The sequence below is a fragment of the Pongo abelii genome, chromosome 9, assembly GCF_028885655.2.
Source record: "Pongo abelii isolate AG06213 chromosome 9, NHGRI_mPonAbe1-v2.0_pri, whole genome shotgun sequence".
NCBI lineage: Eukaryota > Metazoa > Chordata > Mammalia > Primates > Hominidae > Pongo > Pongo abelii.
This window is the reverse complement of record NC_071994.2, coordinates 8,795,533-8,808,788: the sequence shown is the minus strand read 5'-3', so window position 1 is coordinate 8,808,788 and position 13,256 is coordinate 8,795,533. Positions and strand designations below refer to the sequence as shown.

Genomic DNA, 13,256 nt, shown 5'->3' with positions numbered 1-13,256 from the left:
CTTGGGGCCATGCTTCCCTGGCTCAGGACCCGTGCCTTCTGGGTAGGAAGGCCCAATTAACAGCAGCTGTTATTGCAGAGAGCAGGGGTGTGGGGAGCGAGGGAGCATCTAAGGTACAGAAAGAATGACAGCCTGACTCAGGGAGCAGGGGACTTCAAGGACCTGTTTCTCCTCTGCAGGCCAGCACCCTGATTCTCCGGAACACCCTTGTTGCCCTAAAGGGGGAGCCTTAGAGCAGCCAGAGCTCAGCCAGACCCTACTCTGGGATCTCCAGTGACCAGGGTATCCCAACCCCTCTCTCCGGCAAGATGTCTCCTTCCCTAGCACAGCGCCACTAGCCACGCCCTCACTCTGCCCCACATCCTCAGGGAAAGCCCAAACCCCCTACCACCACCACCACAGGTGCCAGGCCCTGCAAGACACAGGGCAGCATGGGCATCATAACTGGCCACAGTCAGCAGAGCCCCAGAGACCCCGACACCCCTCCCCAGGAAGCTGAGGAACAGCCTCTACCCTCACCCCTAGCCCTGAAGGAATCATAGCTCACTTGATCCCAGCCTTTTCTCCTTCGCAAATAAAAACCCTGGTTTTGTAGCAAGGAGGCCTGTTGTCCTTACTTCCCTTCCCACAGCTCAAAGGTCCACCAGGCACACTTTCTGCCAAGGCAGTATGATCAGATCCTGGAGACACCAAGGAGGGCACCCCTGCAGCATCCTCAGCCCTCCAGTGACAGCAGGCTCCCTGTGGGAAGACGCAACACCCAGGAGCTGGGACCTAGGAACCCCAGTTTTCCAGGTTTGCCCCCACCCCCATAAACCCTAGCACAAAAATGAATCCCAAGTTCTCCACACCTATTTCCTAACCAGAAAAGGGATCTAGCCCTTCCTCCCAGAACTGCTCACAAGCTACCGGGAGTTATGGAGCCAACTGTAACACCAGGAGGCCTCTTCCTCTACCACTCCCAACTCACCTCACCCTAGGGCCAGATTTCTTGGATGTCTTTGCCTGCTGGGCAGGTGAAAGCCCAAAGTACAGGCTGGAAACAGCCCTTGACAATGCTGGCAAAAGGCTCAGGGTACCGGCAACACCCTTTTCATTAAACACAGGGAGGCGGTGCTCAAGACACCTGGGTCTGAAGTCCCGGGCTCCACCTGGCTGGCCCCACCCTGAATGTACTCCAGCCACATCTAGAGGAGGTCAAAGGCTCAACCTGGCCTGACTCACAGCAGCCACTGAACCTGACCCTCATAAACTTGAGTCAGCCATCCAGGGAAGACAGCAGACCAAACAGAACCTTTAAGCTACCTCTGACTTGCCTATCAGCCCACACCCAGGCAGGAACAGAACCGAGTATCGGATGGACCTCACTGTCCATCCAGGCAAGGCTACAGAGCACCCAGTTCAGGCATAAATCACTTCCGCTGGAAGACCTCTGTAGCCAGCACCCACTCCTTAAACAGCCAGTCCAGTGTCAATCACAGCACCAACAGAATAATGGTGACCATCAGAAAGGCGTCTCAGCCAGTCATTGGAGCCAGATAAGGGTGTGCAGGGGCTGGTTGGGTATGGGGTACAGAGGAGAGAGACAGCACCATTATCCCAGTGCACCCCCAATCCCGAAGTCTCCTGGGCCCCAACCTTGAAACACACATCCCATTAATGAGCCTTTTTATTATTGTCTTTTTTTTTTTAATCGAAGGTCCCTTACTGGTCCTGCGTCCATGAGTAGCAGTGACCAGGGGAAAAGGGAGAGGAACCAGCCGGCACAGGGAGGGGTCATCTCCACAACATTCCATTTATACACAGAACTAAACAGACAAGCACAGAGTCACTATTGCGGTTAGAAGTTGGCAGCATGGGAAGGGGGAGGACCAGGTGGGGAACGGGGATGTTGTTAAAAAAAATACAGGCTCCCCCACAACTGGGGTGCCTGGGGGGAACTTGGTCTGCTTCAACCCAAGAGGAATCAAAAGATCGAAAGCAGTTTGGGAAGGCCAGAACCGTCAGGGATGGAGGAAGAAGGAAAATCCAGGGGGTGGGGGGTCTGTTTGGCAACTAGGGTGAAGGGATTGCCCTCCCCCTGCTGGGATCACCCCAGCCCCTCCGGTCTGGCAGGAAGGGGGCAGCCTGCAACCCCCGAGGGCAGGTGTGGGGCTGCCAGATGCTCCAGGCAGGGGGCCAGAAGGGGCTCACAAAGGCTTGCCCTCCAGAGAGATGACGGCACTGCCCCCCAGCTTCTCTGCCAGGGTGCAGCGGTCCTTGACCTCCTCGTAGCAGTTTGCTTGCAATTCATGCTTGATCCCTGTAAAGAAGAAAGGGGAGCATCTGTGAGCAGGAAGCACTGGGGTGGGGGTAGTTTCTGTGGCTGGGAAGGAGCCAATCAAAGCAGATGGAAGGAACAAGCAGGCAGCGAAGACAAGGGGGCGGACCCCCTCTGCGTGCCATTCACCCGACCTGCAGCCAAGGCCAGGGCAGAAGGGCACTCAGCACCAATGCCAGCCCTTACCTGTCAGCTTCTTCTTGATGGCGTCCTTGGAGCTGGCATAGATCATTTTGCTCTTAAGGGGCGCAGACTCGGGGGCCCTGGACAGAAACACGCGTCAGGCAACTCGCAGCAACAGCAAAGCCATAGGTGACTTTGAGAAACCCTTGGGGCTGGCAGTGAGGAGTCTTTTGTTACAGCCCCCTCCCACTCCAAACCCACACATCTGGGTTGACCAGGAGCCACAGAAGTTCCCATCATGAGAAAGGGGGCAGGTGACAGGAAGAAGTGCCAGAATGAGCTCACCAGAAGATAAACACCAGGTCCTCCTTCTTGCTCTCCTTGGTCTCATAGGTTGCATCATAGAGGGCATAGCGGCAGTCCTTATCTGGCAGCATCTTGACAAAGGTGGCGTAGGGGTCGTCGACAGTCTGGCCCACATCGCCCACCAGAATCTCCTTGCCCTCCTCCAGGATGATGTTCTTCTTGTCCTCACTCAGGCAGAAGAGCACCGCCTTCTTGCGCTTCTTCACTTCCTCTGGCGTTGAAGACTTACGCACCTTCATGTCGTTGAACACCTTGATGACACCATCAGAGACAGCCACACCGGAGGCCTAGGAGACATGCCACGTATACCTCATCAAGAAAAGGATTCCAGGGAACTGCCCCTTGTTTTCTCAGAAGATCCCAGTCCACGTCCCGAGTGGTCACTAGTGCCCTTCCCAAGGCAAGTCACTAGTTTTCCTACCCAAGCCACTGTCAAAGAACCAGATGGGACACAACCTCAGAATGGCAGCCATGGCCTCTGATCACCTAGTTCAACAACCCCTTCCCTCACTTTACAGGATAGAAATGGAAAACTCGTGAAAAGCACAGCCTTGACCAAAATGTGAACCCAGAATTAAAAGATCCACCAGCTACTGACTCACTTGCTACTCACAGTACTTGCTCTCAGCCTTTGGATAAAACTGGTGACTTAGAACTTCAGATATGGAGGACCCAAACACCTGAGCCAAGACTCCTCTTCAGAAAGAGCCAAGACCCCACAATGCTAGATGGGACCCCAAGGACACCGAACAGTTACAACAAACCCACCAGAACTGCTTAATACAGTTACTACACAAACGACCCCTGTTCCCAGCTAGGCTCTTTCCCAACCAAGACAAGAATCGCAACCCCCAATAAGGACCCTGCCCGACAACTCCCTTCTTCCGGGAATGGTGCTAGGCCCCAGAAGTCGCTGATAAAAATTAACACGCCAAACTCAAGAGGCCTCGAGGTCTTTAAACTCTTCCTACTCTGCGTCGTGCTTCGGGGTGCCCGAGCCAGGAGAGGGAGGGGCAATCCAAGGTAAATCTGGTCCCCCAAACTCCCCGGAACTGCAGAGGAAGCCGGCCACGTGACTCGGCCGCTTCCGGAGTGGGCGGGGAAAGGAGATCGGCTGGGCCCGGCCCCCTCCCCAATGCAGAAACGCGTACCCGAGAGGCAGCAGCATCTCCAGGTCCCAGGTCCCTAACCCTGTGGAATCGCCCTAAAACAACGGGTGTATCAGACCCATCTGCTGCAGGCAGGAGCCTGGGCAAGCTACATAACCTTCCGTTTTCTCAGCCCTCGGGCCGTATACAGGGGGCGGGGTGGTTTCCGGGCGGTGCCCGCCTGGGTCACTTCCCTAAACTCGGCTCCACCCTCAGGCCCATCCGGGAAGGCCTAGCTGGCCCAGGGCTTCGGCACCGGCGGCCAGGCCTGAGCGTGCGCGCACGCACCGACAGACAGCGCCGTTCCAGCCCTCGCCCGATGCACGGGTGAGAACGCAGCTCGTTAGATGCGCTCCCGAACGGGCCGCGGTCTCTGCGATGCCCCTTCCAAGCCTTGCCGTGCAAGGCCCTAATCGCAGGCACCCACGCCCCCACGGTGACCCTGTCTTCCCAGCATCACCCCTCGCCGCGCCAGCGCCCGCCCCTCCCGGGCGCAGGCATCCCTGCCACCTGCTCCCTAGACGGATCCGGCTGCCGAGGGAGGGTGACGCGCAGACAGGAACAGCCTTGGGTGGGGCGCGCGCGCCGAGACCTCTCGCGCGCTTTTCCCTCGCCGCCCCCGGGCCGGGTTTGGACGCCGCGTGCTCCAGTCGAGAGCGCGCCCCTAAGAAGAAACGCGCGACGCCGGCCGTTCCGCGAGGGGCGCCCCAGCGCGCGCCCCGGACCCCTCCCCCCGCGGCCGGTGTCCGCGCGGGCGCACCAGCGGGTGGGGGAGGGGAGCCCAGGCGGCGCGCGAGCGACGTCCAGACCTGCCCTCCCCGGCGCCCACGGGCGCGCACGCGCATTCCGGCACCGCCCGCCCCTCCGTGCGAGACCCTCATCCCGCCCGGGGCGCTGGGGGAGGGGGTGCGGACGTCGCTCCCCCGTCGCCTCCCGCGCACAGGCGACCGACCCGCAGCCGCCTCCCTCGGGCGCCGTGGCCTGCCGCTCACCATGTTTCCGGAAACGAAAAGAAGAGGGCACCGAGAGCCGCAGAAGACGAGAGCGCTGCAGCCGCTGCCGGGACCCGACTGAACGCGGCCTCTCCCGGCCCCTTCCGTTTAGTAGGAGCCGCACAATGAGGGGTGGGGCGGGCTTCCGGCGCTCCCACCGCGAGCCGACGGGAAATGGAGTCCACCGGCCTTGCGCCGCCGCCTCGCTCGCTGGGTAACGGAGTCTTCCCGCTGGCCGGCCCCGAGCTGCAGTGCATGCGGGGAAATGTAGGCCCGGGTCCCAGGCGGCACCGCAGCGCGCAGCGCGAGCCCATTGGTCCAATTTCCCAGGAACCGCTCTGAGCCCGGCGAGGCGGCGCTCAGTAAAATGACCCGAAAACGATCCCCGACTAAGCGGCTCTTTATCCCGCAGCAAAACGGCCTTCTTAAGACCCATCTGGTATTATCTGGATCCCTTGGTCTGAAATTTTTGAGTGAGGTTAGGGTTTTGCATTTCTGAATGGAAGCAACTATTGATTAGCCTGGAATCCCGACCTAAAGCAAAGAAAATCACAAGTATGAAGGCGTCATCAGTCGGATAAAGACTAGTACTCCGCATGTCTAAAGCCACTCTCGTCTTCTGAAAAAAGGCCATGTGCAACGTCAGTAAAATAAGAATAGGAGGAAAAGGCACAGGGGAAAGGTACAAGGAAATCTCTGAGAGCTTTGTTCTTGTTTAAAGATGTTTGGCAAAGTCATGAGGCGTTAAAGGGTAAAGACGAGGGTTTGTGCATTCAATTCAAGGCTTCTTTACATGCCTTTACGTGCCAATGAGAAGAAACAGATATTAAACCAGACTTGAACCCAGCTCTCGAGTTGATAGCCAGGTACATGGTTATTCTAACACCTGAAAAACTGAGACAAGTTCTGTGGTAGTATATGCCTTAAAAAAAAGAAACGAGCGGGGGACTCCGGGATGATTTTGTTGTCCTAGAACAATGACCACAGCCTCACACTATGCAGGAAAAGACTGGGTCGCAAACAAGTCAGAGGCAAACCCAGAAAGGGAACTGGGGGCCCTAATCCTATAAACGGAATTAAGGGTGTAAACGGAGAGCGATGCCTGGGAGTGGGGTACCTTGCAGAGCATACCGGGGGTTGTAGTCGGGGACATTCCACAGCACCGCCCCCGCCCGGACTCCCGGCGCTCCAGGTGGAGACAGCAGCTTGACCCCCGCCTCCCGCGAGCGACCCTGCATGAATAGGAGGCTAGGGCCCCCTTTTCCGAGCCTTAGAGTTTCCAAGAGCAACGGGGAGAGGGAGGGGGCTTCGCAGTTACCCTGGAGACGCGCTCCCGCCCGCCCCCAGCCGCGGGATGCCCTAGATGTCCTTATTAGGACAAGAGACTCGAGGGGGCGGGGCCAGCCCGACAGCCGGCTTCAGGCTCCTTATAAGGCCGCGGCGGGCGGGAGGCGGGAGTCAGAGCCCATTGGTCCGATTTAGCCCGGCTGGGGCTACTGCGCCGTGGGCTAGGCATCGTCCTGAGGGGCGGGCCTGGAGCTCTGGCGCCCACCTTTCCCTTCCTCGCAGGCTGGAGACCTGCGTGTCGCGACTTCCGGCATAGCAGCTAGAGGCCGGGTGCTGCTTCAAACCCTGGCGGGTCGCCTGTGTCCAACTCAGCTATACGTGTCCTTCACGCTTCTCAGGTTGAAGCCCTTTGTAGGGTTTCCATCTTCAACCTCCCTGAGGGTCTCCCACTTCCGATTAGCCACAAAAATGACGAAGTGTTCTCCCCTCTACCTGTGTCTGGGCTTCTTAACCCGCAGCCTGCTCCTCCGCCCCCAAACCCAACCACGTGCCCATCTCAGGCCTCCCCAACTGCCAGGATGCCCAAGCACCTCTTACTTACAGTCCTCCTTCCTCTAGGCCTCTGACCCCCGACCTTCCGAGTCCTATTTTGGGCCTTCTCGGCACGTCCCCGACTTCCTCTCCACGACACACTCTTTGCCCTGTATCCCGGGGATGAGGATCACCATTTCTTCCAAGGGTCCTGCAGCTCCTCCTGCCTTACCTTTGTGTCCTCATCCCCGGCACCCATTTCTAGGTGTCCCTCCCACCAATACGTTTGCACCCGTTTGTCTCGTAGCCTTCGCCTCTCCTGGACTCTTCAAGACCAGTCTCCATCTCCAGCCTCCTTCAAGCTTGAGGCTGAAGCTGACAATCTTAAGAGACCTTAGAGCAGCCAAGTTCAGGTTAGTCCGTTAAGCGCCGCCCAGCCAGTCCTCCCCGTCACAGGGGGCGCTGTCCGCCTTCCTCTCGTCTACACAAAGACCCCGCTCTCGAATCTGGGGTGACAGGAAGGAGCCGGTCCAGGCTCCGGGGGCTGGGAATGGGCGCGTCTCAAAGGCTGGCTGGCGTGGGGCCAAGGGAAAAGATCGTTAGAGACAGCGCCCCTGACCAACCACTTGGAGCAGCGCAGGGGTGGGAGGGCGGCCGCAGGCTCTCCTCTCGTTAGTGCCCCGTGTGTTTGGGGCCCCGTGATCTCAACGGTCCTGCCCTCGGCCTCCTTCTTCCCCCGCCCCGCCCTGGGCCAGGTGTTCGAATCCCGACTCTAGAACTGGCGGCGTCCCAGTCCCGCGGGCGTGGAGCGCCGGAGGACCCGCCCTCGGGCTTATGGCGGCCCCGGTTCGCCTGGGCCGGAAGCGCCCGCTGCCTGCCTGTCCCAACCCGCTCTTCGTTCGCTGGCTGACCGAGTGGCGGGACGAGGCGACCCGCAGCGGGCGCCGCACGCGCTTCGTGTTTCAGAAGGTGGGTCCTGGTGTGGCCCGATGGGAAAAGCTGCTGGCCAGGTCAGGCCTGCCCTGACCAGGTACCCTACCCCTGCCCGGCCAGGCCCTGCGTTCCCTCCGACGGTACCCACTGCCGCTGCGCAGTGGGAAGGAAGCTAAGGTCCTACAGCACTTCGGAGACGGGCTCTGCCGGATGCTGGACGAGCGGCTGCAGCGGCACCGAACATCGGGCGGTGAGCGCCTGGGAAAGGGGTCGGTGATCCCCTACCTCCCCCAGGTGGAGCCTCCGTACTCACCTGGGAGCCCTTGGCTTTAAGCTCCCCACTCCTGTCCAAGTTGCCGTTCTGCCTAGGGCTAGCGGCTGGCGCTCCCTGAGCCTCCCTCACCGGTCTCACTTAACCATCTAAGCAGGTTGCATCCCAGATCCTCTCAGCTGCCGGATTCGTGCGTGGAGTGTGGAGTTAACTCTCTTCTGTTCCCGCAGGTGACCATGCCCCGGACTCACCATCTGGAGAGAACAGTCCAGCCCCGCAGGGGCGACCTGCGGAAGTCCAGGACTCTTCCATGCCAGTGAGGAAGGGGCAAGGGGAGTGGAAGGCAAAGTGGGAGTGCGGGAGTATGATTTTCTGGCTTGGGGGATTTGGCAAGCCTGAGTCCAAATCTCACCAGTGATGCCTGGCCTTGGGCAAATGACTTATCCTTTTTTCGACTTAGTATTTTAACCTGTGAATAGGAATATTGGTAACAGCCAATGAGAGAATTCCATGATCAAGCTACTTAAGGAGCCCAGCTCAGTTAGTTACGGGGTCACCATTATTGAGTTTTCCTGTCTAATTACACCTGTCCTGCAGCGCATGGTAGAACTGAGGCCAGGCTGGGCAGACACCCCCACCCACTGCCCCAAAACTGCCTGCTGTCTTATCCCAGATTTGCAGCGGGTCATCTCATCACCTGGCCCATTTTACAGAGAAGGAAACAGAGACAACTGAGTGACTTACCCAGGGCCACAAAGCCTGCTGGGGACTTATTTAAAGATGACTGGTTGGCTTTCACGTTCAGAACTCCTCTGTACCTTTCAGGTTCCCGCCCAGCCCAAAGCGGGAGGTTCTGGCAGCTACTGGCCAGCTCGGCACTCAGGAGCCCGAGTGATACTGCTGGTGCTCTACCGGGAGCACGTGGTGAGTACTGGGCTACACCGGGAGGCGGAACCATGGCAATGGGGTAGGAGGTTCCCAGAGGGGCCTGGCCCGGGCAGGGCAGGCAAAGATTATCCCAGCCACCTGAGCAGGATGAGGAGGGGCCCTGGCACTGAGCCTACCCTGTCTTTTCTACCTTTGTTTCAGAATCCTAATGGCCACCACTTCTTAACCAAGGAGGAGTTGCTGCAGAGGTGTGCTCAGAAGGCCCCCAGGGTGAGCACAGGGATCAGGGAGGACAGGCCCAAGTGGCTCTGGGGCCCACCAAAGACTGCCTTTTCTTGCAATGGGCCCATGTGTGGCCTGTGGCTGGGGACATAGGGAATATGGACTTGTGGTGGTACCAGATGCTCTCTGAGGATCTCTTTTCTGATCCACAGGTAGCCCCTGGGAGTGCTCGACCCTGGCCAGCCCTCCGCTCCCTCCTCCACAGGAACCTGGTCCTCAGGACACACCAGCCAGCCAGGTGGGGCCAACTGCAGGAGATACAGGAGAGCATGCGTGACCTTCTTAGTAGGGCCTTAGAGTTACCCAGTAACTCCCAGAGCTGATGCTGTTGAAGGTTGGGGGGCGTGGGCCTTTCCTCAGGAGCCCCCACTGTTGGAGTACCTGGAGGGTGTGAAACCGCAGCAGCGGGGGCAGGAGGGTGCAGTGGTTATTGGAGGAGGAGAAAGCCTTTTCGAGAGAAGATAGCATTTGACATGTTTTAGGATTTGGCGGGTAGAGATGCAGGATAAGTATTCCGAGGAGGAGGAAACAGCATTAGTGAAGACAGGAGGAATGAAATTGTCTGAGACACGCTTCTTGCAGACCTGAGAGTGGCGCTGAGCAGGCCCAAGGAACTGCTCTGAGAGCCAAGAAGACCAGGAGGAGCAGGAGCCATTGGGGTCATTTGTGTAGGGTGCCAAGGGGGTGGTGAGGCCAGCCCAGCAGGGGGCAGGCAGGAAAGCCTGCCAGGAATGAGTGAAGAAGGGAGAGCTGTGTTTGTCCCCTCTGCCTCCCAGGTATTCATTGACCCCAGAGGGCCTGGAGCTGGCCCAGAAGTTGGCCGAGTCAGAAGGCCTGAGCTTGCTGAATGTGGGCATCGGGCCCAAGGAGCCCCCTGGGGAGGAGACAGCAGTGCCAGGAGCAGCTTCAGCAGAGCTGTGAGGAGGAGGGCGGAGGAGGGGGGAAAACAGGGAGGAGGGGATGGGAAATGAGGCCAAAACCCCACCCGAACCCATCACCTGCAGCTGAGCTGTGGCTGCCTCCCTACTGTGGGTGGGTGGTGGGTGTGGGGCAACTGCCCTGGCACAAGGGGTTCTGGCCTCACATACCAACACCCCCCACTTAGTGCCAGTGAAGCAGGGGTCCAGCAGCCGCCACTGGAGCTGAGGCCTGGAGAGTACAGGGTGCTGTTGTGTGTGGACATTGGCGAGACCCGGGGGTGAGTGAGGTGGGGAGAAATGAGGGAGATGATCGGAGGAGGCTAGGGGGTAGGCACTGCCCTGCCCTGATCTAGGCTTCCCTCCTTGCCACTCCAGGGGCGGGCACAGGCCGGAGCTGCTCCGAGAGCTACAGCGGCTGCACGTGACCCACACGGTGCGCAAGCTGCACGTTGGGGATTTTGTGTGGGTGGCACAGGAGACCAATCCTAGAGACCCAGGTGAAGGGCCATGGACAGGCTGGCGCCAGAGGCAGGGCCTGGTGGGTAGGGGATCGCAAGCTAACGGCTGGCTTGTCGGCAGCAAGCCCTGGAGAGTTGGTACTGGATCACATTGTGGAGCGCAAGCGGCTGGATGACCTTTGCAGCAGCATCATTGACGGCCGCTTCCGGGAGCAGAAGGTAATTTTCCTGGCTTTGCCAGGCTTCCCTGCCTGCTCTGAAGCCCCCTTTTCAGCCCAGAGCAATCCAGGGGCACTTCTGGCAGCCTCCTTGAGGCAGAGCCCTTTGGAATCCAGCCACACCCACCCTGTGGCTGCTCCAGGATCAGACCCCCACAGGCCCATCCAGGCGCACAGTAGGAAGCCAGGTACCTGCATGCTTGGGCTGAGCTCAGGAGCATTTTAAAGACCTCTTGGGTACCCAGCCCCTGCAGTCTTGGATAAACAAGGCATAAACCTCCAGGAGTGGAAATACAGAGGCTGTACCTTGGTACTTGCTGCTGGGTAGACCCCTAGTCACAGAGGCCATGTACTGGCCCAGGGGAGGCTTGAAGGATGGGCAGTGTTGAGAGATGGAGGAAAGGCTTTCTAGACAAGAGTGTCAGCATGAGCAAAGCTGCGGAGACCCCTCTGAGGCAGGTGGAGAGGCTAGGGAGGATGCAGAGGCTAACTGGTGGGAACAGGGTCACAGCACCATTTTGAGTGTGACATCATGGATGCCCAGGCATGTGGTCATCCAGCCTGACCCTCCCTGTCCACTCTGTACACTTCCCTAGTTCCGGCTGAAGCGCTGTGGTCTGGAGCGCCGGGTATACCTGGTGGAAGAGCATGGCTCGGTCCAGAACCTCAGCCTTCCTGAGAGCACACTGCTGCAGGCTGTCACCAACACTCAGGTGAGCTGGGAGGGCAGGGCCAGGTAGGCAGGCAGGGGCCCCTGTGGTCCATGGTTCATGGTCTGGGCCAGGAGCCACCTTCCCTCTCTTGGGTCCTCTTCCCCAGGTCATTGATGGCTTTTTTGTGAAGCGCACAGCAGACATTAAGGAGTCAGCCGCCTACCTGGCCCTCTTGACTCGGGGCCTGCAGAGACTCTACCAGGTGAGCAGAGGCCCCTTTCCCAGTGTCGGGGCAGAGCCCACAAGGAATTCACCTTGCCTGGGCCCTGTGCATCCCCAAAAGAAGCAAGGTGGGTGAGATCCCCATTTCTCAGGCTGGCCCCCCAAGGCTGAGGACTGGGCAGGGGCTGGCTGGAGTTGTCCCTTCGAGCTCCAGCCTGGCCTCAGTCCCTTCTTCCTTCAGGGCCACACCCTACGCAGCCGCCCCTGGGGAACCCCTGGGAACCCTGAATCAGGGGCCATGCCCTCTCCAAACCCTCTCTGCTCACTCCTCACCTTCAGTGACTTCAACGCAGGAGCCATCAAGAATAAGGTACTGTCTCTGCCCAGCTTCTGAGACGTGGCCTGGCCCAGACCCCCACTGATCCAGCCCTTCCCCGAACCCAGGCCCAGTCGGTGCGAGAAGTGTTTGCCCGGCAGCTGATGCAGGTGCGCGGAGTGAGTGGGGAGAAGGCAGCAGCCCTGGTGGATCGATACAGCACCCCCGCCAGGTAGACCCTAAAGGGCCCTTAGGTGTCCTCAGCCCCTGCCCTCCGTGCATGGAATTCACCTTAATCCATGCTTCGTGGAGGGGGCCTGGCCTTGTGTGGGCTCTGCAGACCAGAGATAGACAGATCCCCGGGTGCTCGTGGAGGTCAGGTGGGGAGGAAGCCAGCAGGCCCACACAGTGTCCCAGGCAGTGGAGGCCACAGGAGGGAGGGAGACATCCCACCTGGTGGAGCAGAGGCTTCCTGGAGAAGGGGGTTGGGCCATTAAGGGGAGTGAGGGTGATGGTTTTGCCCCAGAGTTCCCACAGGGAGGGAGGACAGCCAGGCTGGCCTGGGGCCTTGAGTGCCAGGCTCAGGAAGTGGGGCAGTGTCTCAACTCTTCCATCCCATGCTGACCCCTCTGCCTGGCCCCTCATGGTGCTGGCCCAGAGTGGGCCACTGTCAGCCTCAGAAACTCAAACCTCTGCCCCCCAGCCTCCTGGCCGCTTATGATGCTTGTGCCACCCCCAAGGAACAAGAGACACTGCTGAGCACCATCAAGTGTGGGCGTCTACAGAGGTGAGGGCAAGAGACGGAACCTGGAGGGAGTGGTAGGGACTGGGGCTGCCCTAGGCCCAGGGTGTGACCCTCGCTGCCTCTCTTCCTGCAGGAATCTGGGGCCTGCTCTGAGCAGGACCTTATCCCAGCTCTACTGCAGCTACAGCCCTTTGACCTGAGCTTATGCCGTGAAACAGTCCCCAGCCCCCGTCTGTCCCCCAACCCAGGCTTGCCAGCCTTTTAACAACATATTTTGGGGTGCAATTAGAATCTAAGTGTTTGCAGCCATATTTGTCATGCGGAAGATGCCTAGCCCTGGGGACCTTGTGAAATACGCAGGAACCAGGGATACCATCTGGTCCAGTGGTTTTTAAACAAAGCTGCTTAGGACCTGGAATTCCCTGGTCAGGGAGATGGAGTCAGTGGGGCATTGCAGCTTTGAATCGATTTTATGTCACCAGTTGGTCCTCATCAAATAAAACTTCCTTAGGAGTGCAGAGGGCTCATTGGGAAAATAAAAATAATAAAAATAAAACTTCCTAAAAGAAAAGCTTGAAAACCA

The 13,256-nt window shown here is 58.9% G+C and overlaps 3 protein-coding genes across 21 annotated transcripts in view; 2 read left to right on the top strand and 1 right to left on the bottom strand.

The window, feature by feature from the left end:
• Positions 1 to 1,887, top strand: part of SNX32 (sorting nexin 32) — a 20,019-nt gene extending 18,132 nt beyond the window's left edge. For 4 of the 8 annotated variants that reach the window (XR_010141699.1, XR_010141697.1, XR_010141695.1 and 1 more), the window contains 3 exons: positions 180 to 282; positions 632 to 795; positions 1,107 to 1,887. Coding sequence is in view for 1 of the 8 variants with exons in the window: in XM_009246134.4 (XP_009244409.2) it covers positions 180 to 233 (54 nt within the window). In the remaining 7 variants the exon portion in view is untranslated. Of the gene's footprint in view, positions 1 to 179 lie in introns of all 8 variants that reach the window. The other 4 variants (XR_010141698.1, XR_010141696.1, XR_010141694.1 and 1 more) reach the window with 2 other exon arrangements.
• On the bottom strand, positions 1,657 to 6,294 carry CFL1 (cofilin 1). Of its 5 annotated transcripts, none has more exons than XM_024254924.3 (4): positions 6,067 to 6,294; positions 2,789 to 3,096; positions 2,507 to 2,583; positions 1,657 to 2,302 (listed from the first exon to the last, which is right to left on the bottom strand). In XM_024254924.3, the coding sequence occupies exons 1-4, from the start codon at positions 6,100 to 6,102 to the stop codon at positions 2,190 to 2,192; spliced, it is 534 nt and encodes a 177-aa protein (XP_024110692.1). In that variant the 5' UTR covers positions 6,103 to 6,294; the 3' UTR covers positions 1,657 to 2,189. The 5 variants fall into 5 exon arrangements, with proteins under 5 accessions (XP_024110692.1, XP_024110694.1, XP_024110693.1 ...); XM_024254926.3 differs by having other exon boundaries at positions 6,081 to 6,185; XM_024254925.3 differs by lacking the exon at positions 6,067 to 6,294 and adding an exon at positions 4,950 to 5,483.
• On the top strand, positions 5,111 to 13,256 carry MUS81 (MUS81 structure-specific endonuclease subunit). 8 transcript variants are annotated; one of them, XM_054525607.1, is made up of 18 exons: positions 5,111 to 5,631; positions 7,075 to 7,180; positions 7,523 to 7,736; positions 7,821 to 7,950; positions 8,202 to 8,287; positions 8,797 to 8,895; positions 9,061 to 9,129; positions 9,294 to 9,379; positions 9,918 to 10,058; positions 10,247 to 10,339; positions 10,437 to 10,558; positions 10,641 to 10,738; positions 11,334 to 11,450; positions 11,557 to 11,652; positions 11,854 to 11,982; positions 12,057 to 12,160; positions 12,632 to 12,715; positions 12,807 to 13,256. In XM_054525607.1, exons 3-18 carry the CDS (start codon positions 7,602 to 7,604, stop codon positions 12,871 to 12,873), a joined length of 1,656 nt encoding a protein of 551 aa, XP_054381582.1. In that variant the 5' UTR covers positions 5,111 to 5,631; positions 7,075 to 7,180; positions 7,523 to 7,601; the 3' UTR covers positions 12,874 to 13,256. The 8 variants fall into 8 exon arrangements, 6 of the variants coding, with proteins under 6 accessions (XP_054381582.1, XP_024110687.1, XP_063584147.1 ...); XM_024254919.2 differs by lacking the exon at positions 5,111 to 5,631 and adding an exon at positions 6,265 to 6,634; XM_024254918.3 differs by lacking the exon at positions 5,111 to 5,631 and having other exon boundaries at positions 6,668 to 7,180.

Bases quoted from the DNA above. Each gene is read 5' to 3' on its own strand.
- MUS81 (XM_024254918.3), top strand. From the start codon at position 6,951: ATGAGGATCACCATTTCTTCCAAGGGTCCTGCAGCTCCTCCTGCCTTA. The intron at 7,181-7,522 runs GTTAGTCCGTTA...GCCCTGGGCCAG, and splicing joins CTTAGAGCAGCCAAGTTCAG to GTGTTCGAATCCCGACTCTA. The intron at 11,653-11,853 runs GTGAGCAGAGGC...TTCTTCCTTCAG, and splicing joins GCCTGCAGAGACTCTACCAG to GGCCACACCCTACGCAGCCG.
- CFL1 (XM_024254924.3), bottom strand. From the start codon at position 6,102: ATGTCCCCGACTACAACCCCCGGTATGCTCTGCAAG. The intron at 3,097-6,066 runs GTACCCCACTCC...CATGTCTCCTAG, and splicing joins CCCCCGGTATGCTCTGCAAG to GCCTCCGGTGTGGCTGTCTC. The intron at 2,303-2,506 runs GTAAGGGCTGGC...TCTTCTTTACAG, and splicing joins CATCAAGAAGAAGCTGACAG to GGATCAAGCATGAATTGCAA.